At 56.8% G+C, this 20,045-nt stretch overlaps 11 protein-coding genes across 11 annotated transcripts; 7 read left to right on the plus strand and 4 right to left on the minus strand.

The window, feature by feature from the left end:
• Positions 1-438: 438 nt before the first annotated feature.
• Positions 439-2,359, plus strand: SCHCODRAFT_02535394 (UDP-galactose transporter). The gene is made up of 8 exons (XM_003032576.2): positions 439-671; positions 726-781; positions 843-1,040; positions 1,101-1,226; positions 1,281-1,445; positions 1,508-1,653; positions 1,704-1,820; positions 1,919-2,359. The coding sequence occupies exons 1-8, from the start codon at positions 533-535 to the stop codon at positions 2,121-2,123; spliced, it is 1,152 nt and encodes a 383-aa protein (XP_003032622.1). The 5' UTR covers positions 439-532; the 3' UTR covers positions 2,124-2,359.
• Positions 2,360-2,407: 48 nt separating this feature from the next.
• On the plus strand, positions 2,408-3,941 carry SCHCODRAFT_02618247 (66S preribosome component MAK16). Its single transcript, XM_003032577.3, has 7 exons — positions 2,408-2,533; positions 2,600-2,709; positions 2,769-2,872; positions 2,926-3,038; positions 3,119-3,479; positions 3,530-3,671; positions 3,724-3,941. The coding sequence occupies exons 1-7, from the start codon at positions 2,472-2,474 to the stop codon at positions 3,801-3,803; spliced, it is 972 nt and encodes a 323-aa protein (XP_003032623.1). The 5' UTR covers positions 2,408-2,471; the 3' UTR covers positions 3,804-3,941.
• Positions 3,942-4,115: 174 nt separating this feature from the next.
• SCHCODRAFT_02497199 (FAD/NAD(P)-binding domain-containing protein) lies at positions 4,116-5,594 on the plus strand (the record flags this gene model as incomplete). Its single annotated transcript, XM_003032578.2, has 2 exons — positions 4,116-4,346; positions 4,401-5,594. 2 exons carry the CDS (start codon positions 4,116-4,118, stop codon positions 5,592-5,594), a joined length of 1,425 nt encoding a protein of 474 aa, XP_003032624.1.
• Positions 5,595-5,844: 250 nt separating this feature from the next.
• On the minus strand, positions 5,845-8,016 carry SCHCODRAFT_02618252 (uncharacterized protein). The gene is made up of 6 exons (XM_003033197.2): positions 7,467-8,016; positions 7,206-7,414; positions 6,913-7,072; positions 6,664-6,854; positions 6,443-6,582; positions 5,845-6,384 (listed from the first exon to the last, which is right to left on the minus strand). Exons 1-6 carry the CDS (start codon positions 7,562-7,564, stop codon positions 6,049-6,051), a joined length of 1,134 nt encoding a protein of 377 aa, XP_003033243.2. The 5' UTR covers positions 7,565-8,016; the 3' UTR covers positions 5,845-6,048.
• Positions 8,017-9,467: 1,451 nt separating this feature from the next.
• On the plus strand, positions 9,468-10,681 carry SCHCODRAFT_02496110 (eukaryotic phosphomannomutase; the record flags this gene model as incomplete). Its single annotated transcript, XM_003032579.2, has 7 exons — positions 9,468-9,551; positions 9,609-9,729; positions 9,800-9,968; positions 10,032-10,094; positions 10,148-10,184; positions 10,239-10,430; positions 10,577-10,681. 7 exons carry the CDS (start codon positions 9,468-9,470, stop codon positions 10,679-10,681), a joined length of 771 nt encoding a protein of 256 aa, XP_003032625.1.
• Positions 10,682-10,877: 196 nt separating this feature from the next.
• SCHCODRAFT_02571979 (uncharacterized protein) lies at positions 10,878-11,802 on the minus strand (the record flags this gene model as incomplete). The annotated part of the gene is made up of 2 exons (XM_003033198.2): positions 11,257-11,802; positions 10,878-11,162 (listed from the first exon to the last, which is right to left on the minus strand). Exons 1-2 carry the CDS (start codon positions 11,692-11,694, stop codon positions 10,878-10,880), a joined length of 723 nt encoding a protein of 240 aa, XP_003033244.1. The 5' UTR covers positions 11,695-11,802.
• Positions 11,803-11,878: 76 nt separating this feature from the next.
• Positions 11,879-14,060, plus strand: SCHCODRAFT_02535412 (uncharacterized protein). The gene is made up of 8 exons (XM_003032580.2): positions 11,879-12,027; positions 12,087-12,317; positions 12,378-12,448; positions 12,495-12,615; positions 12,668-12,754; positions 12,840-13,393; positions 13,447-13,686; positions 13,734-14,060. The coding sequence occupies exons 1-8, from the start codon at positions 11,888-11,890 to the stop codon at positions 13,874-13,876; spliced, it is 1,587 nt and encodes a 528-aa protein (XP_003032626.1). The 5' UTR covers positions 11,879-11,887; the 3' UTR covers positions 13,877-14,060.
• Positions 14,061-15,610: 1,550 nt separating this feature from the next.
• SCHCODRAFT_02618270 (small GTPase Rho3/GTP-binding protein Rho3) lies at positions 15,611-17,048 on the plus strand. The gene is made up of 5 exons (XM_050344862.1): positions 15,611-15,881; positions 15,935-16,166; positions 16,221-16,233; positions 16,285-16,410; positions 16,509-17,048. Exons 1-5 carry the CDS (start codon positions 15,745-15,747, stop codon positions 16,619-16,621), a joined length of 621 nt encoding a protein of 206 aa, XP_050201038.1. The 5' UTR covers positions 15,611-15,744; the 3' UTR covers positions 16,622-17,048.
• On the plus strand, positions 16,711-16,926 carry SCHCODRAFT_02665386 (uncharacterized protein; the record flags this gene model as incomplete). Its single annotated transcript, XM_003032582.2, has 1 exon — positions 16,711-16,926. The coding sequence occupies one exon, from the start codon at positions 16,711-16,713 to the stop codon at positions 16,924-16,926; it is 216 nt and encodes a 71-aa protein (XP_003032628.1).
• A 320-nt stretch (positions 17,049-17,368) lies between the features above and the next one.
• On the minus strand, positions 17,369-18,105 carry SCHCODRAFT_02618274 (uncharacterized protein). The gene is made up of 3 exons (XM_003033199.2): positions 18,063-18,105; positions 17,787-18,008; positions 17,369-17,714 (listed from the first exon to the last, which is right to left on the minus strand). The coding sequence occupies exons 1-3, from the start codon at positions 18,071-18,073 to the stop codon at positions 17,525-17,527; spliced, it is 423 nt and encodes a 140-aa protein (XP_003033245.1). The 5' UTR covers positions 18,074-18,105; the 3' UTR covers positions 17,369-17,524.
• Positions 18,106-18,282: 177 nt separating this feature from the next.
• On the minus strand, positions 18,283-20,033 carry SCHCODRAFT_02618278 (Pkinase-domain-containing protein). Its single transcript, XM_003033200.2, has 7 exons — positions 19,939-20,033; positions 19,839-19,888; positions 19,652-19,785; positions 19,425-19,604; positions 19,069-19,374; positions 18,862-19,011; positions 18,283-18,805 (listed from the first exon to the last, which is right to left on the minus strand). The coding sequence occupies exons 1-7, from the start codon at positions 19,980-19,982 to the stop codon at positions 18,542-18,544; spliced, it is 1,128 nt and encodes a 375-aa protein (XP_003033246.1). The 5' UTR covers positions 19,983-20,033; the 3' UTR covers positions 18,283-18,541.
• Positions 20,034-20,045: the final 12 nt, after the last annotated feature.

The raw sequence follows: 20,045 nt of genomic DNA on the forward strand, positions 1-20,045 counted from the left end.
TGGGACTTTTGTTTGTGAGTAGTCTGTGCTCCGCTGGTAGATGACGCACGAATAATCCGCTGGGGTGGCCCGCCGCCGCGATAGTGGTCAAGGACCACTGACGACGGTGGTGGGTGCCCTATGCAACATACCTATATCGCCTTCCCTCAATCGCATACTTACATAGATGTCTTTCTTCCCGTGTTGCTGTGCATCCTAAGTAGGAAATTAATACCTGTCTTTTGAAGACGCTCCTTTGTCTCTGGAGACGTGCGCTTCTTGCAGGCGCGAGTTGGACCTGCAGCGAGGTCCCCCAATGAATTGAACTCATTGAGCTCGGTCGAACTGCCGCCGAAATTGAACCACAAAATTGCCCGACGGGGCAATCGAAGTCCTTCTGCGCGATCTCCGGGCCGGAGGTACTTCGCCAGCCACGTTCCCTGCAGCTTTGTTCGTTCACTCCGTCGCGTCGATTTGCGCGACACGACTCTCAACGGCTTCTTCTGGTCCCCTACTCTCATTTGTATTGCGCTTGCACTGGTCCCCACGTACCATGGCCACACGATCCGTAAGCCCGTCGCGCTCGACGGACTACCCACGAGATACGAAGACGGTGGAGGACTCGGAGGCCGATATGCGGCGTCAGCTGTCTACGGTGAAGAGCGCTGAGAGCCCGATTGCGAGTCAAGCGAGTGCGTGGGGTCACTTTAGCGCTTAGAATGATCTTTGAACATGAACCTCTCCAGCGCTCTCCGTCCTATGCTACTGCGTCGCGTCCATCCTCATGACGCTCGTCAATAAAGTGCGTTCTGTGTCCCCTTCCCCGCATTCGCCCCGCTGAACTCACCTGCACCATCCTCCAGTACGTCGTCTCCGGCACCCACTTCTCTATGACCTTCCTGTTGCTTTGCATCCAGAGCAGCGTGTGCTCGGCCGTCGTGTACGGCTGCAAGGCCGCGGGCCTCATCTCCTTCCGCGACTTCGACATGAAGGACGCGAAGGCCTGGTTCCCTATCAGCTTCCTCCTCGTCTGGGTGATATACACGGGAAGCAAGAGCTTGGTGCGCGGTTGACCTGCCAATGAGCCTGCTGAGCAGTGCGCTGACAGAATGTTCATCCAGCAATTCCTCTCCATCCCCATTTACACCATATTCAAGAACCTCACGATTATCCTGATCGCATACGGGGAGAAGATATGGTTCGGGGGACGCATCACCACCCTCACATTCATCAGCTTCATCTTCATGGTGCGTCTTCGCATCCCCACTCGTCTCCCCATCCCCTCCTAACCACACGCGCAGGTATTCTCCTCATTGATAGCCGCCTCATCCGACCTATCCTTCTCTATACCCACCACACTAAGCACCGGCACCCCCCTCAACCTCGACGGCATGGGCTCGGCCGTGCGCAACCTGAACGTTGGCTACTTCTGGATGCTCATTAACTGCCTAGCGAGCGCGGCGTATGTGCGTATAGCGAGGTGTTCCTGAGCCTACGTGCCTGTGCGTGCTCACCTCGCTCCTTGCAGGTCCTGTTCATGCGCAAACGCATCAAGGCGACCGGGTTCAGCGACTGGGATAGCATGTTCTACAACAACATGCTTTCGATTCCTGTGCTTGCCCTCTTTTCCTTCATCATTGAGGATTGGGGCTCGGAGAATCTGACGCGTAACTTGTGCGTTTGACTGTTTCCGCTGAAAGGGCCGATGTTCACGTCTTTCGCAGTCCTCCAGAAACAAGGGGAACGCTGCTCTTCGCTATCGCCTTCTCCGGCGCAGCGGCTGTAGGAATCTCGTATACCACAGCATGGTGCGTGCGTGTTACCAGTAGCACGACATATAGGTAAGCCCATAATTCCCTCCTGACATGCTCCTCCTTGCCTCTCCTTTTACTTGCTACCTCCTCTGTCGCTATGAGCCGGATACTCACCCTCTACGCAGCATGACTGGCGCCCTCAACAAGCTGCCCGTCGCTCTCTCTGGCATGCTCTTCTTTGGCGACCCCGTCACCTTCGGCTCCGTCTCCGCAATCGCGATGGGCTTCTTTGCAGGCGTGCTCTATGCGATTGCTAAGAACAACCAGAAGAAGGAGGAAGCGAGACAGGCACCACCGGCGCTGCCGTTGGCAAGGAGGGAGAGCCCATAGGATATGTAGTAGCGGAGTGAGGACCAGTGCTGAACGGTACTACAGCCGAGAGCAAGGGATAGGGACGCCCAGTGAGATCTTGAGAGGGGACACGCATATGCTATACACTATACCATAGAGTAATACCGGTGTTTATGCATACATGGCCGTGGATAGTGCTCTTGTATACCCCTCACACTTTTCACCAATTGCTTTCGTGCCACCCGAGTTTATGGCCACCGGACCCCGGGCCGGACACTCGATCACCATCACCCGCATCAGGATTTTTCACATTCCCGCCCATTCTGCCTTGTGCTATACCTTAGCGCCCTCCTCACGGTCCCCACCTCCGCCTCCCGTTTCCTTACCATGCAGAGCGACGACGTGATATGGTCGGTGATCAACCACCAGTTCTGCTCCTACAAAGTCAAGTGCGCATCTAGTCCTCCCCCGCGGTATAATGCAGAGTGATCTGAACATTCGGTGTGCACTTGCAGAACGACGACGCAGAATTTCTGCCGGAATGAGTATAATGTGACGGGGCTGTGCAATCGGCAGTCATGTCCCCTGGCGAACTCGAGATACGCGACGGTGCGGGAGCAGGAGGGTGCGTGGGGCGACGCCCTGTAGAAGAGGAGAGGCTGACCAAACCGGGACATCATGCAGGCACACTATACCTCTTCGTGAAGACGATTGAGCGCGCGCATAGTCCGGCGCATATGTGGGAGAGGATAAAGCTGTCGAATAACTACACGAAGGCGCTGGAGCAGGTGCGTATCCCCGCAAGAGGGTCGCGCGCGTTGCTGACCCCCGCATTGCTCAGATCGACAACGAGCTGCAATACTGGCCGAACTTCACGATTCATAAGTGCAAGCAGAGGGTCACCAAGATCACGCAGTACCTCATCAAGATGCGGCGGATGAAGCTCAGGCAGCAGTGCGCATCGCCTTCCCCCACGCTTCCCCTACTTTCCCCCGCATGTCAATTCTACTGTTTACTGACTATCCCCCTCCCAGACCCAAACTCATCGGCATCAAGAAGAAGCTCGACCGCCGGGAAGCCGTGCGCGAGCGCAAGGCCCTCTCCGCCGCGCACCTCGAGAAGTCGATCGAGAAGGAGCTGCTCGACCGGCTCAAGAGCAAAGCGTACGGCGACGCGCCGCTCAACGTCAACGAGGCCGTCTGGCAGGCCGTGCTCGACCGCGAGAAGCGCGCGGAGGCGGGCGACAAGGACGAGCTCGAGCTGCTTGACGAAGAGAGCGAGGAGGAGTTGGAGGACGAGGAGGAGCTCGAGGACGAGGAGGGGTGGGGCGACCGGGAGTTCGTGAGCGATCTGAGCGAGAGCGAGGATGGGTTGAGTGATTTGGAGGATGCGGCGGTGAGTGGGATGAACATAAGACGTGAGAGGCAGCAACTGACGACCCGCAGGATGAGTTTGGGGAAGCGAGCTCGGATGAGGAGGGTGATGAAGATGATGAGGCACCAACAAAACCTGCGCTTGGCAAGCGGAAAGCGGACACTATACCCAAGGCGAAGCCGCCAAAGAAGCGGCCAGAAAAGAAGCCCAGACGTACGTGCTTCTCTCCGACTGCAATCAATATCTCGCTAACTGTACACTGCAGGCGGAGCCAGAGTCGAGGTTGAGTACGAGCAGGAGATGGAGAGCGTGCCTTTGTCGAAGGAGGCGTTGGCAAACTGGTAGCTGTTCTGTGTGTATGTTGTGCTGTATACTGTGTACTTTCATGGCTGTGTCAGAGCCGGGGTAATGCTTGCTCTTCACCTCCATCTGCGAACACATCTTCCGGTTTGCTTCCTTCTCTTTCCCTCTCCGTCATTCACACGTACAGTGACTGTAGCAATGGCTTTCCTGAGTCCCTCAGATTTAGGCGCTCTATGACAGCGATGGCCGAGGACCAGCGGACCGAAATTGCAAATCCCCAGCTTCGGATTTCGCGCCTGGGGAACCCGCTCAATCCCCGTTCCCCTCGCTTGCTAACCACCCTCATCACGGACCATGAGCGAATTCGACGTAGTGATCATCGGTACCGGCTGGAGCGGCCTCTCCGCAGCCCGCGTCTTGCAGGCGAAGGGGAAGAAGGTCCTAGTGCTCGAGGCGCAGGACCGTCGGGGCGGACGCGCGCTCTCGAAGACCATCGATGGGATGATCGTGGACGTTGGGTGCAGCATGATACACGGGTATGACAAGGGGAACCCGGCGAGGGAGATCGCGGAGGAGTTCGGCGCGGTGAGTGCGGTTTGGTGGGAAGGGGTGTGAGCGGGTGTGCTAATGAAATCGCAGGACGTGCAAGTGCTACAGGGATCTATGCCGCGCTTAATCGCTCACGGGGAGGGCACGCAGACCCTCGAGGCTGGCGCTGTGGTCGCCGAGGCGGGAAAAGCCGGTGCAGGCGGCATCGACCTGTCTCAGGTCGATCGCGCCACCGTGTCGAACACCAAGTCCCTCTATGATCACTTCGCCTCCCACTCCCCTCCAAAGGACGCCCTCGCGTTCTTGCGTCTCAACGAGCTTGGTCCGGGCATCCCCCTCGAGACGATCTCGCTCAAGTACTGGAAGTACGAGCGGAATCTTGCTGGTGTGGATGCTGCGCCGGTGAAGGGATACGCGTCACTGGTGGAGGATATTTGGAAGAGTGTGGAGAGCGCAGCCACGAACCCGGTCAAAGTGATCTTGAACGCGGAAGTGACAGCGCTTGAATATCTTGTGGCGGCCGGCACGGTGAAGGTGACAACGAAGGACCCGCGCGACTCCGCCTCGGCCCCCACCACGTATACCGTCCCCATTGTCCTGAGCACCATCCCCCTCGGCGTCCTCAAGGAGAGAGCGCTAACATCCTTCTTCTCCCCGACCCTCCCACCCTCCACCCTCGGCGCCCTCTCGCGCTCCAGATCCGGCGACCTCAACAAGATCTACCTCTCTTACCCCTCCGTCTGGTGGCCCGGAGGTGACGAGAAGTTTGTCCTCCTCGGCCCCTCCACGCCCATCCCCTCCCCTTCCTCCCTCGCCTCCCCGGACGACATCTGGGCGCACACGACGCTCATCGCCGAGAACGTCGCCGCGTCGATTTCCTCCCGCGCGAGCACTGCGAACAAGGCGGTCCTCCTGTTCATGGTCGGCGCGAACGCCGCGCAGGCGCTCGAGCGATTCACGGACGCGGAGATCCAGGCCTCGCTGCATGCCTTCCTTGTCCGCAAGCTCGGTGGGCCAGGGACTACGGCGCCGACGCCGTCGTCGATCTTGGTGACGCGCTGGCGGGCGGACCCGTGGGCGCGGGGCGCGGCCTCAACGCCTGTAACGGTGGATAACGATGGCCCATTGGACTTCATCGAGCTCAGCCGCTCGGTCTGGGATGATCATCTGTTCTTCGGTGGCGAGCATACAGAGCTGGACCACCATGGCAGTGTGCCAGGGGCGATCTTGAGTGGAGAAAGGGAGGCGAACAAGATTCTGACCGCATTCAAGGCGAGGCAGTAGGATAGCGGTGTATCCTGAATCTGCATAGATAAATTCAACTGTACGACCCATTAGATCTCCATTGAGCTTCACTCAGAACAAAGAAAGTGGCAAGTTGAACCTTGACGTTACCTAATGGGGAAGACATGTACTGTAGCACCGGCACGCCTCTGTTCGCCCATGCCTATCCTCCTGATACAGTGTCAAGCTCCAGATTTCGCACAATATCATGGAACCCTAGCTATCCATCTCAGGCGGGCAAGAGCCATGATAGGTACTGACCGACAAATGCCCATAAATTCTTCCTCTACTCAACGAACAGAAGATCTACAAGTACAATATCTAGAGATACACCACCCAGATACCAAGAATACACCAATGGCGTGGGCCGCCAATCCTGACGTGCCGACGTAAATATTCGTGATTCATCGCCTCGCATGCATCCCTTCATGCACGTTCCTGACGCGCGGCCTAATCACCAACTCCGCCGCGCATTCAGCTCCTTCAGCTGCGCCGCATAATCTCGCCAAGCCGAGTGCAAGAGCAGCACGAAGGCCTGCGCCTCCGGGCTGTGCTCGCCGTCCGCCAAGCGGCTGCTGAAGGTGTACGGGTCGACGACGTTCAAGAGCCAACCGTCTTCGTCCATGCTCGACTCGACGAGCGAGAGCGCGCGATTGGCGGCGCGGTTCAGGGAGGTGTCGCCGTCGAAGGCGGCCATGCGATAGGTGACGGAGGCGAGCAGGGCGGTGCCGGCGCTGTCGGCGAAGGAGGTGCCGTCGTCCACGACGTTTAGAAGCGTGCCGTTACTAGTCTGTGAGACGCATATTGAGGTTATGGCCGTGACTAAGTATGCAGGGTGGGATGCTTACCTGGTACTCCCAAACCGCGTCGAGGGTCCCGCGTATCCAGCTAGCGAGATCGGCTTGCTGTGAGGCGAAGTCCCCCGCTTGCTCCGTGCGGTTCAAGGTCTGCAAGACGCGCAACATGCCAGCCGTGGCCCAGCCATTGCCTAGAATGAGGATGAGTATCAGATAAGCGAGCCCTGATACAACATGTCGCCGCTTCACGAACATGTCGTCGCATTGCGTACCTGTCGCCCAATGCGTGTCGTCTTCCCACTCGCCGTAGATGACATGACGCCACAAGCCGTCGTCCACCAGCGCGTCGCGGTAAAGACGAATCTGATCATATGCCATCTGCAGCAACTTCGTGCCCTCGTCCCCACCCTGCAGCGCACCGTAGTATGCGAGGAAAGGGGGCACCATGTAAACCGAGTCTGCCCTTCAAAGGTTGTCAGTCACACATCACCATCTCATATTAAGATCACGTCCTCACTCACCATAACTGCACCTGGTCCGTCCTATGCGAGATCGCGCCATCGTCCGTCTTCGGCGCGTAGTCCAGCAAGTACGAGAGCTGGTCGGCAGCGGCGGTGGAGTACGAATTGTCCGACTTGTCACCGCGCGTCCAGTTCGCCAGAAGCACCGCGACGCCCAAACCTATAGAGTACCAGCGAATCAGCACCTCAAGTCACTACGCTAGTGATGCATGCACTGCCAGCCGCCGGGATGACAGCTGCAGGGATGACGCGACGGGCTTGGCTTATGCGACGATGATGGAAGTTGAACGCACTTGCGGGATCACCTGCAGATTCGTCCGCGAAGAGGGTGAGCGTGTAGGGCTCTTTGACCGCGAGGACGTTGTTGACGATGTCAAGCACATCTTCGAGGGTAGAAGAGTTGTCGAGCGTGTCGGGCGGGGGGAAGGCGGCGTCACTAAATACGGAGTATGAAGCCCAGTTATATTCGGTCAGGGCTTCCGCCATAACACCCAGCTCCCAACTATTCAGACAGCTTAGTGACAGCAGTGCAGATGATTCCACAGCAGACGCACCTCTTATTCGCGCTGTCCCACAAATTGCCTGCGACCTGCTCCACGACCGGGGTCTGCAGGCCGCTGTGCAGCGTCCTATTGAGCAGGGCGCTCGCCATCGGGAAGAAGCCCGGGATGTACATTGCGACTGAGCCAACGAGTGGTGAGCCGTACCCGCTAGAGAGTCCACAACAGAGGCGAAGGATGGAAGGGGGGCAGCACGTCGCCTCGCCCCGCCTTCATATAAAGCGTCGCCGCGCGAGGCTCGTGGGATCAGAGGACATAGTTAGCCACGCATCCACGCAGCTGCATCTTGGGTTCTGATCCGCATGACTGCCACCGGTGTTCCCTGTCTGCCTATAATGCCCAGCCTGATAGCAGCGACACCCCGGCCGACTCTCGGGGTCTTCGTGTGGATTGCGCGGGGGGAAGACGCCGTATCGTCGAGGGTTATGTGTGGAGCGTACGTGAGGCTGTCAGCCAGCTGAACGTTGTACTGAAGTAGTCGACACTCTCGGCGGTCCGGGAAGACGCATGAAGGGTGGGATTCAATCGATACGGCGACTCGTCCCCCCTCGTGCCTACTGCGGCCAAGAACGAGCGCTCGGCGGCGCCGACGTCACGCGGTTGTGACGCATGTGCGATGCCTGGTCTGGAGATGGCGAGCAGGCGAGAATATTCTGGTTGGCGGTAGGCTCTGCGAATTGGCGAGTTAGCGCACGAATATTGCACTCCGAAGTCCGGAAAAGAGACAATAGGGTCCCTCAGAGCTCGTTTTGTGTCTTCGAATTTTTCCTGTGCGCAAAGGGAAAACCCTGAAAAAGGTACCGTTTGGCGAGGAAAACGGGCGAGAATCCTGTTCAACACAGCCACATGTCCTTCCTCTGTGTTCAAACCTCTGTTCAGAATAATCGGATTCTTCCTTTTCTCGTGAAAAATCACTCGAAAAGGCCGAATCCCGCGCCAAAAGTTCTGTTCGAAAGAGCCGAATTTTTCCTTTTCGCAAAATTCCGCCAGGTTTGAACGACCCTAATGCAAGCGGAATTTCGCAGAACTTCGTGCTTTGGCGTGACGCGATCACGTGGAAAGTTCAATTTCGCGCGAAGCGACGCAGTCGAAGCTTGACTCCAATGCCTTCGGCCTTCGCTGCATGTCACTTTGGGTGCCAAAGGGATGAGCGAGGTACACAAGGTAAGAGGCTTGCGTGTCTATATGAAGCGCGTGAAGACTGATCATGAAGAGCCCAACTGCATCGAAGACAGGGAAGGAGCCATCGACGCGAGAAAATACTTACAGAACTCACCATCGTACCAGAGGTCCCGCAGCCGTCAAATAGAAAGGAAGAGCACGCCGCGCTCTACAAGCTTCGTTAGTGGCTGGGCATTGCTACGAACAACAGCCATCTCACCTCGAACGTTGCCATGCCTAACCCTCAGTTGCTCTACTAAGCGCATGCAAGCATAGCGGCGTTCATATGCTCTCTATAAGGTCTTCATATCGCGACAGATGGTCAGGAGGATTCTCGTACCATGAATGACGGGAAAGCTCACTGAGCGGTGGCCGGAGTCTAGCGCGATACGTATCGTCATTAGATATCTATCGCGAGCGTTGAGTGCCCCGCCGTGATGCAAAAAGCGAGGATTTTCCTCGGTCAAGGTTAGTGTTTTGCTGAGCAGCTTCTTGGAGATCGTAGTAGGCTTCTTCATTCGTCCGGCCACTGTACGCGAGCTCGAAAAGGGTCCGAAAAGGCATTGTATTGCAGCCTAAGCTGGGATACACACAGAAGTTGAGGCAGCGAGCTATATCCTTGAAGGGAAGGTCGAGGGAGCCAGTCGATGATGGAGGTCAGAACGAAGCCGGAGGGAGGCAACTTCCGCGTTGTCTGGTACGACTGCGCGATCGCCACCCGCATAGCCCGCCCGCATATATACTCACGACCTGCCACGTACTTCGCCTCCCCGCCTCACGTCTTCCCTTGCCCTACCATCGTTTCCCGTCCCCACAACATTGCCCAGCACCAATATGGTCTCTTCTGCCTTCGCCGACCGCCCGCAGAAGAAGCTCGTCCTCTTCGACGTCGATGGCACGCTGACCCCGGCGCGTCAGGTGCGTACATTACATCCCGACGCGTTTTCCCTGCCCACTAACGCGCCCATCGCACAGGGGATCTCCCCCGAGATGCTCGAGGTCCTGCGCGACGTGCGCAAGAAGGTCGTGATCGGCTTCGTCGGCGGCTCCGATCTCGTTAAGATCACTGAGCAGCTACAGGTGCCCGGCATCGACGGTGCGTTTTCTGTGTATTTCCCCTTTCCCTACTGTTCCTGCAGGACCTGACCATGCATCCCTCGCTACAGTGCTCTCGGAGTGGGACTACGGCTTCGCGGAGAACGGGCTGACGGCGTACAAGCAGGGCAAGCAGCTCGCGTCGCAGTCCTTCATCAAATGGCTCGGCGAGGAGAAGTATAAGCCGCTGGTGAACTTCATCCTGCACTACCTCGCCGACCTGGATATCCCTATCAAGCGGTGCGTGAGGAGGGAAGGGGGACGCAGCCTGACTTGTCGCTGATCGTGCGCTCTGTTCTGCAGTGGCACGTTCGTCGAGTTCCGCAACGGCATGATCAACGTTAGCCCCATAGGACGCAATGCTACGTGAGTAGACGCTCATATCGCGCCCATCCTCCTCCAGGCTAACGTCCTTCCAGCGTCCAGGAGCGTCACGACTTTGAGAAGTACGACAAGGTACGTATATGCTCATATCTGCATTGAGGCTTGTTCTCATTTCCCCCTCTCAAGGAACACGGCGTCCGCGCCGCTTTCGTTAATGCCCTCCGAGAGAAGTTTGCCGACCTCTCCCTCACCTTCTCCATCGGCGGCCAGATCTCTTTCGACGTGTTCCCGACCGGGTGGGACAAGACGTACGCCTTGAGGCACGTCGAGGACGAGCAGTTTGAGGAGATTCACTTCTTCGGGGACAAGACTTACAAGGTATGCTTTCCAGTCATTTGGTAGTTCGCGAGTTGTTTTGGCAGGTTGCGAGCCGTTTGCAACCCGCGAGCCATTTGACAGCTTGCAACTTCTTACATACTATTTGCGTGTATGAGATGGACATGGGCTGACGGACGACTCCACAGGGCGGCAACGACCACGAAATTTACGAAGATCCGCGCACCATCGGGCACAGCGTGACGAGCCCGGCGGACACGATCCGCATACTGAAGGAGTTGTTTCTGCAGTGAACCTACCCTCCCCAAGTCTGAGGGATAGTTCGACGACCTGTCCCTCGGCCTGTGAGATAGACAGCGACAGGAAGTGTTTTTGTATAGATAATGGGATGGATTGATGCTGTTGTACAATGGGTTTCGTGCACACGCAGACCATGTATATGCGCCGGCCACAGAGAGGTTCACGAGCGCTCAATCCTTATGAATGGTGCTACGAGTCCTCCGCAGACCCTTTCTGGGTTATCCGCTTGCGCAAGTCGCCGTCGCCCGACGCATCTTGGAGGTCTGTGGATTGTCCTTTGCCTTTGCCGCCTGGAGGCTGCTCTGTGTCGTCAACATCCTCATTTGGCGCGTCAATGCGTTTGTGGCGCGCAGTTCGTTGAGTGTTGAGCTTGAGAGGCTTCAGCTTGCCCGTGGCGCGCGACTGCCAGATGATGTAGAGCACGGCCTCCGATATCGCTACGACCGCGCCCACGGCCAGAGCAAACAGCACCCTCTATAGACACAGTATCAGTATGAATGCATATCGCTTGCCCATTCCAACATAAAACACAATCCAACATAGAAACACAAAAAATTCAACCACTCACCCACTCATTCCTCCACCCCGTCTTATCCGCCGCCCACCACGCCGCGAAGGCCGCGCCCCCGACGCTCAGCAGCGCGTTCAGCAGCGCCGTGATGGCCTTCCGGTCCCGCACGCCTTGCGCTGCGGCGTCCTCCGCGCTTTGCGGCGGCACGTACCTTCCGAGCTTCGCGCCCGGAGCGGTGCGCGCGCCGGCGAGGAGGGAGATCATGGTGTAGTCGGATGGCTTCAGGCCGAGGGAGTGCAGGTCGGCCGCGCGCGCCCATTGCGATACGCGGAGGAGGATGGCGTAGGGGATTTCGGATGGGGGCGGGGTAGCGAGGTACGGTTCGAGGTCTGCGGCGAGGGAAGGAGGAACGCGAGTGCGGAGGGGGCGGAGCGTGTCGAGGAGGTGGGGTTCGAGGGAGACGCTGAGGTCGGGAGCGGTGGGGGCGGCACCCATGGTGTTCGAAGCAAAGTCAGCTAGGTATTCGTGAACGGTGGATGGTGAGCAGCGGTCAGCATAGGTGCCAGTAGAGTCAGTTCGTGGTGGTCAATGAGCAGATGGCGAACACGCCGACGCCGTGATCGCCATCAGCAACGGCATCGAAGTGATCGACGGCGCGCCACCTCCCTCCATCTTTAAGCGCCCGACCATGGCCAACGTCATTGAGCACGTTCAGCGCTTCCAGCAAGGCGCAGAAGCACTTGACTTACGCGATACTGCCTCCCTATCGTCCTTTTCGTCCACACTGGACGCCATCTCGGCGCCGCTGGCCAGCGACGTTGAGCTCAGGTGCGATCACTCACTTCCCCTCCATGTTTGGTTACTGACGCGCCCCCCTTCCCCCATAGAGTCTCCTTCGGCTCAGACCCATCGATCTATCTCACCCTTCGCAAGCTTTGGCGCGACCTCTCCCATGCGCAACTCACTTTCTGGGCGGACGAAGGCGACGATGATGAAGACGGGGAGGCATCCTCCGAAGACAGCGAGCAGCAGCGTGCGATGAAGAGCGCATGCCTCAGCCTCGCACGCTTCACGCGTAATCTCGTGGCTGCCGTACCCGAGAATCAGAACCGGGCATAGTGAGTGATGACCATTGGAAGGATGCAAATGGGTGTCTAAGCCAGACTCGTACTGCTCAGTGAAAATGAGCCGGAGATACGAAGACTGCTACACTACTATACATCTTGGTCTATGGCGGAGGATGCGCATGGTGCGTATCCAGAGTCCCTTGGGAGTCCAGTACTCACCTTGAACAGCTGTCGCCACCGCTCGCATGCTCACGCAGACGCTATCTAACCTCGTCACTGGGAATGACGCCCTCTTATCCTCACTATGGCAGACGTACCTTGCTCTTCCAGAGGACCAGGTCATCTTGTTGTACGTGTGGTCCGTCATGCCAGCTTCGCCTGCGTCTAACGTATTGTTGCAGACGACTTCTTGCACATCCCGACTCTCGCATCGTCCTTTCCACTCTCATTTTCATGTTGAATATCATCAAGGACAATGAAACTCGTATGTCAGTGTCTCTGTCTCTCCCCCTTCCCCCTTCCCCCTTCCCCCTTCCTTTGACTCTGCCATGATCTCACTTAAGCTGCACCCAGAACTGCCCTCTGCTCCAACCCCATCGGTATCCGCCTTACCGTCATCCTTCTCGATACCATGACCAAATCGTACGACGCCGACGAAGACACTGACGCCGGCCGCACCTTCAACTACGGCTATTTCATCTTCGCGCAAATCATCGAGCACGGACTGGTACCGCAACTCTACGCCCGTTTGGCGATGGAAGGCGAGGTCGTAACGCCGCACCAGACGACGCTGCTCAAGCTCACCGACTCCTACCTTCAATCACCCTCTCGGGAGCGGCGCGATGCCATCCACGAGGGCTTGATGCCTGTGCTGAGCGAGGTATTCTTCGCGCTGTCGCAGTCTGCCCGCGCGTCGATCTCGAGATCGGTGGCTGGCGACGCCAGCGCGCCGCCTGCTGAGCTGGACGTGATGCTTCCGAAGGTGTGCGAGGCGCTGGTGCTGTTGACGCAGTGCATCGTGTCTGTCGCGCTGGTGGCGGAAGGGCCGGCGAGCGACGCGCTCGGCAGGAGAAAATACTTTGCAGAGGCGCGCACGGCCGAGATTGGGATGGTGGAGAGCATTGTTGGTACGAGTCAAGATTGTTCTGCTGCGAGTAAGAATGGGTTGACCGAGAGACAGATCTGCTTCGCCTTCTTGATGCCTTCCTCCCGCGAATCAATTTCGGCAAACCCGTTGGGCAGACTGCAACGAACGGCGCGCCGCCACCAGACAGCCCTGGCTTCTTCTACCTCAAGCGCGACCTTGTGCGTCTACTGGGCGTCTTGGTGCATCGAAGTCGAGCAGTGCAGGACCGGGTGCGCGAGTGTGGGGGGATCCAAACTGTGATGAACTTGTGTGTCGTGGACGAGAGAAATCCATGTGCGTACTCGTGATGGCTAGGGACTCACGCTGACATTCCCGAATAGACTTGCGAGAGCATGCAATATTTACGCTGCACAACCTGCTCGAAGGGAACGCAGCGAACCAAGCTCTCGTTGACGAAATACAACCAGTGCGGGAAGCGGATGAGAACGGCGTTCTCAAGCCCGTGCAAGTACCACTAACCTGATGTAGCATATCTATTCCATACATCACCTTGCTTGCAAGGTATCTACAGCATGCTTTTTGACCCCACCACGAGTTTTTGTGCGGCATAAGTGTGGGGATCCTGGTCAGAGACACTACCCGGGTACTCTCGAGTCACGCTCGTACGTACGATATTTTCTTTCGCTCGTATTTCACGTACATTGTAGATTAGAATAGATACATCGCAGGCCGCCTTGCGGCCTGCCGCATTAGGAAGAATCACTATCTCGACTCTTACCATCGTCTGCAGCCCGCCTCCTCGGAGAGAGGCTTTGAGCAGCAGGCACCGGAAGGGCCACTTCCCGCCTCTTCGTTGAGCTTCACTCCGACGCGGTCACTCAGATATTCGATCTCACGCGCGCGCGTCATTACACGCGCCCTACACGCTACCCGAGCGCTCCCGCGCCCGACTGTCGCCAACGGGCGACCACTCTGCGCTCACTCCTACCCGCTCGACTGGCGAGATCCCCACTCGCGGGATCAGAGCTCCCGCAATCAGTACAAACAAAAGATGTCCCCCGTCACCTGCCTTCAGTATCGCAGTTCTCGGCGCTTAGGGTGATCTAAGATGGAATTGCCGTCCTGACCATTCTGAATAATTGAGGGTGTGCATTTGACAAAAATGAAGGCCTGCAGAGGACTTCCAGAGCCCGTAAGCGCATAATGCTTGATATTGCAGAGGTATTGGAATAGTGGGGCAAAGTCCGATGTCGGTACCGGCAGATCACCTGACCAGTTGAACTCCGTGGAACAATATGCAGACTGCTGGCGTGCGCAAGACAGTCTACCCATATTTTCGCAAGAGGACTATATTGTCCGTAATGATTACAAGGTTATGGAGCCCCTTACACTGTGTCTATACGCTTTGTACGTCGACTTTCGTTTGGATATGGTTTTCAGACCTTTCCATCACTTCGTTTCCGTGCCCGACTTTCTGCTATCCGGAGACGCAAGAGGGAGAGCGAGGAGGAGCAAGAGAAGCGTGTTAGCTTTATTCTCTATGGAGCCAACATTTTGGTCTCGGAGGTTACAAGGGGAGCGAGAGGACTTTGGGGAATGCAATTCTCGAACGGAAGTACGTAGGGTCAATGATCTGGGGCTTTAGACGCTCCGCTGGTAAAAGCGTTTCGTCTAGTTTGCCTTTAAGAGACGACTCAGAGCCAAGGGGAGGGGGGAAACTGCTTCCCCTTCGCAAATATACCACTGTTGAAGATCCCTTTCCGCCAAAAAAACATTGTACGCGCGAGCGTCGTGCATGGTCACTCCGTGCGGTATATGAAGAGTCTGCCAATGCGTTGACAGGAGCACAGGCCGAAGGATCAGCAAGAATGGAGGCACACGTTGTATGCCCTCTAAGGGAGTGCAAGGAGAAGGCGGTGACTGAAGTATACTCGGAGGTTGGCAATGCCGACGCGGATGAAGTCAAGACGGTCACGAAGGACCGCCCTCTCACTAGCCGTTGGGGTCGACGTCGGCATCGTTGCTCAGCAGCCGGTGTTCAGCTAATGGTGTCGAGCACACACCCACTCCGCAAGCAAGGTTAGGAGCTGGCGCCGCCGGAGCTTCTCTAGTACATGTACAGTAGTGTATTTCCGGCCCTTGGGCTCCCCCCAGAAATACAATGGGCGCCATTGTATTTTCGCCCAAGGCACCGGCACGCGGCCCGCCTCGAGCAATGCGCGCATACCATTACGTAACTTGCCCAGCGCTCGCTCTGGTCTCTCGTCCTTTCTTCCACCACGCGCACGCGCACCCACGTTTCTCCTCCCACTCTCGGCGCTGTCGGCCCGTCGCCCTCGCGTCCTTCCTCCTCCTCTTCCGCCAGCTCAGTGACAGGTACACACTCCCCGGATGGCGCTCTGCGGTTCGTCGAAAGGGCGCGGCAGGGGCCGACCGATCCAGCGCAAGGTTGTCGTATGCGGCGACGGCGCGTGCGGGAAGACGAGTCTGCTGAACGTCTTCACGAGGGGGTTCTTCACGCAGGTCTAGTGAGTGGGGCATCACACCAGTAGCGGTGAACAGAGCTGACGCGAGTGTACAGTGAACCGACGGTGTTCGAGAACTACGTGCACGATCTGTATATCGACGACCAGCTGGTGGAGCTGAGTCTCTGGGATACGGCGGGGCAGGAGGAGTTCGACCGGCTACGGAGCCTGTCGTATGCAGAAACGCATGTGATCATGATATGCTTCAGCGTCGACAATCCAACGTCGCTCGAGAATGTGGAGAGCAAGTGGCTCGACGAGATTTTGGAGTACTGTCCGGGGGTCAAGGTGCGTTGCGCGTTTCTGTGCTGTGTACGACACGTCTGACGGTGCTCTGGGTAGTTGGTCTTGGTCGGTACGTGTTGCTCGTCATGAACTCGCTTGCTGTTCCTCACTTCGATCGAAGCACTCAAATGTGATCTACGCGACGACCCTGCAGTACTCGATCGGCTACAACGATACGGTACACATACGGTACAATATGAAGAGGGCCTCGGCGTCGCGCGAAGAATACGAGCTTCACGATACTTAGGTGCGTATCGCCACTTCTTCGCCTCGAACTACACTTACCTTCCTTCCCCTCCTCGCTTCCTCCCTCGTACTACTCGCCTCCCCCCTCCGTCCGACCAGAGTGCTCCTCCAAACACAACCGCGGCGTTAACGAAGTGTTCTACGAGGCCGCACGCGTGTCACTGTCCACTCGATCAGGCAGGGGAGGTGGCGGGTCGTGTTGCGTCATGTAGCGCACCTCGCTCTCGTCAGTCTAGTCTCCCATGCCGACCGTCGCTGCGCTGGCGCTCCTCGTCGACCTGTCAAACTGCTCTGCCCTACTATGTCACACCAAGCGGCCCATCGACCCGTCCTAGACCACACTACACAGGTGTTAGGACGGAAGAGAACTCCAGCGCGGCCCGCCCTCGGTCCCCATGCTCCTGGGCGTGTAGTGCTTCATATATTCCTGTTCGTAGGTGCGGGGGTTACTCCTCCCCACTCGTGCGGTGCTCAAGGACGTGTAGGGATAGCTCACCGCGCTGTCCGAAGAAGATAAATATATACCCCCCACCCCCAAAGGTTACATACGCATGGATATCTTCACGCTCGCATATGTTACGCTCCCTTAATCTACCTGCGTCTTATATGGGAATTGAAAGCGTTTGATATGGGCTTCAACTGCGCACCATATAGTCCCAACAATGCTCTCATTATAATATGGTGTATCTGTGCGTGCCGCGTTGCGTCTCAGCGCCCCAGATAAGCGTTGTCGGATTTTGTGCATGTTGGCTCATCGCTAGTTTGTACGGGTTCGAACGAACTTCAGACAGCCAGAGTGCATTGCACGTTGGCAGCAGGCGGTTGCGTAGGGGCGATTGCCGTTCAAGACAACAAGGGTTTCCTTTTCGAGACGATCTCCGTGCCGCTCGCCCCTCGAACTTCCCATGCGCTCTTGCTGGTTCTTTGGCCAAGGCCTGACATGCGAGCCATCATACAGAGCAACTTACTGTCAGATATTCACGAGAGGAAGTGATCGCTACAAGTCTCGACTGTTGGCGACCCAGGCCAAAACGCGAAATCATCTATAGTACAGATTCCCCTTCCAGAGTCCGGACAAGACGGTAGACAGGAATATACGGGGTGCGTGGAAAGACTCAGAATAGGTCGAAGTGGAACCACCTCCCCTTCTCTTCTGTCTGCAGGACCTCCATTGCCATTTTAACAAACTCTTCGTCACTCGCCCTCGCCAAGCTCTCCTCCGTCTCGTTCGAAGTGATGTAGAAGAGCTCGTCATTAGCCATGGTCTCGACGTTGGCATACAACGTATGCTTGAACTTGAAGCGGCTGCCGAAGGAATCAGTCAAACGAAGGAATCGGTCAGTTGGACTGGACTCGATGCAGCGGATGCCGACTTACGCATCCGCACGTTCTCTCCAGCGGTCATAGTAGTAGGTGATGATTGTGCTGGAAGGCGCATCGAGACCGAAGAGTTCGTCGGAGACCCTTTCCAGCTCTTCGCCGCTGATGGCCCAGCCGAAAACGTACTTGGGGTAGCAGTTTGGCAAGCGCCGATTGCGGAGTTTGGAGACTGATTCGAGGATACGAGGAAAGCCCCGAGGCGAGTAGTTCATGCGTTCTCTGTAAGGGATCTTTCACACAGGGCAGGCGACTTGAGTGAAGGCGACGGCCTACCTGGCGCGCATGTCGCTGCTGAGGTTTGTGACCGTGGACGTTCAACATTGTTCTGAACATTGTCAGAACAAGGTGGCGGTGTCTGTCACGTGACCGCATTGCCGTGTCATGCTCGTGAGTGACTTCTGCAATTTGTAGGAGTCACAAGGACTTAAACGCGTTCTGAACTACTCTAGTATGGTGTATGGTACTTATAGACTGAAGAACTGCGCGTTGTACATTGAGAATGAGCTACCAACTGTTATCTGCATGTCTGTACACTTGGGAACTTTGTACGAGCAATGTTTGCATCGGCTTTTCCTCGAATATATATATTCTCCTTGAAGCACTGTCGCTACATGTAATTTCAAACTACCCCTTACTCGTGAGGTTGGGACGGCGGATGCGCCCGTGCATCCAAGCGTTCCTTCGCGGTCCAACCATCCATGTCGACCTTGTCGACTCGCCAGTCTGTATTGCACTCGATGAGTACAAAGATTTCAAGGTGAGCTCGTAGGCGGTGCCTTCGAGAAATCCAACTTCCGCGCGATAGCACGGTTCTTGGCCTCGTCCGTCGCCGTTGACAGCTTGCGCTTCAGCCTGTTGGGTGGCAACGCGCGCACGCCAGGACCTGTCGACGCCATTTCCACATTCCCCTCTGCCTCCTCCAATGCCTTCAGGGCGGTGAGCTGCGCCTCCGTCTTGGGCAGAGCGGATGGATGCGTAGGGTTGGGTAGTGCGGTAAAGTATGGGTGGAATAGGGCCTGCGGGTTGCGACATTAGCACAGCGGAGGGACGAGAGCGGTTAGTCAAGGCTTACCTCTCGTGCACTAATCCGTTTTCGAGGCTCATATGTGAGGCATCTCGCCAGCAAGTTGATCGCGTCACCGCTCGCGGCGGTGAACAGGTCACGCATCGGTGGCTTCGGGAACTGGCCCACTGGAACATAATCTGGCAGTTTCGTGTGTCCCTTCGACCGGTCAGCTCCTGCTCTCCATATAGTGGTTGGCCGCAAATTTTCACTTACCGGCCACTCTTGCTCCGTCGGCGTGCCCAGCGCGCGGAAAATCGTCTTTATCTGGTCCATATCGCTCTCGCCAGGGAGGTACGGTATCCGCAACATCAACTCTGCGAAGATGCACCCCACCGACCAGATATCCACCGCACTGCTATAGTAGCGCGCACCAAAGAGCAGCTCGGGTGGGCGATACCAGCGAGTGATGACCTGGCAGGTCATTCTGTGCCCGGGGTCGGCGAAGTCGCGCGCGAGACCGAAATCGGCAAGTTTGAGCTGTCCATCGGAGGCGATGAGCAAGTTGTTGGGCTTCAGATCCTAGAACAATGCTTTAGGCACCAGCGAGTAACAGACGTCTAACGGCTTACGCGATGGAGGATCCAATTCCTATGACAGTACTCCAGGCCTCGGAAGGTCATAGCGATCCAGCTCTTGATATCAGCTGGGAGGAAGACCAGATTACGGTCCTTGATGATCATCTCGAGGTCGGAGTCGAGGAACTCGAGGACCAGGTTCAAATTCGATTTTGACGAGAAGACGTCCAAGAGCTGCAGTCGTCAGCCAAAGCTGAGCAAGGTTTAGTCACTAGACCTACCTCAATAACATTGACGTGTTTCAGCTCGCGCAAGTACTTCACTTCGCGTATGGCGGACATGTCCAGGCCGTCTTTGAATTGTCCGACCTTAATCTTCTTTATGGCGCATCGTCTTTTACTAGCCGCTTCTCGTCCTACACCCCCATAAACAGATATACGACACAGGAATGCGCTTCAAGATACCGACCTTGGTATACCACGGCGTACATACCCTCCCCGACCTTCTTGTCCTTGATCCTGGGATCCCGTCAGTGGCTGCATGGCTGAGAAGAAGGGAGAGGGCTGACCATCTCTTCTGGCGCGCCTCGTTTTCGCGTTCGACTGCGTCCATGGTATATACGCTGAGGCCGTTTGTTCGTGAAGTAAATGTACACGAGCGTCAGAAACAAGAGAC

This window comes from Schizophyllum commune (assembly GCF_000143185.2).
Source record: "Schizophyllum commune H4-8 unplaced genomic scaffold SCHCOscaffold_4, whole genome shotgun sequence".
In the NCBI taxonomy this organism is placed as follows: domain Eukaryota; kingdom Fungi; phylum Basidiomycota; class Agaricomycetes; order Agaricales; family Schizophyllaceae; genus Schizophyllum; species Schizophyllum commune.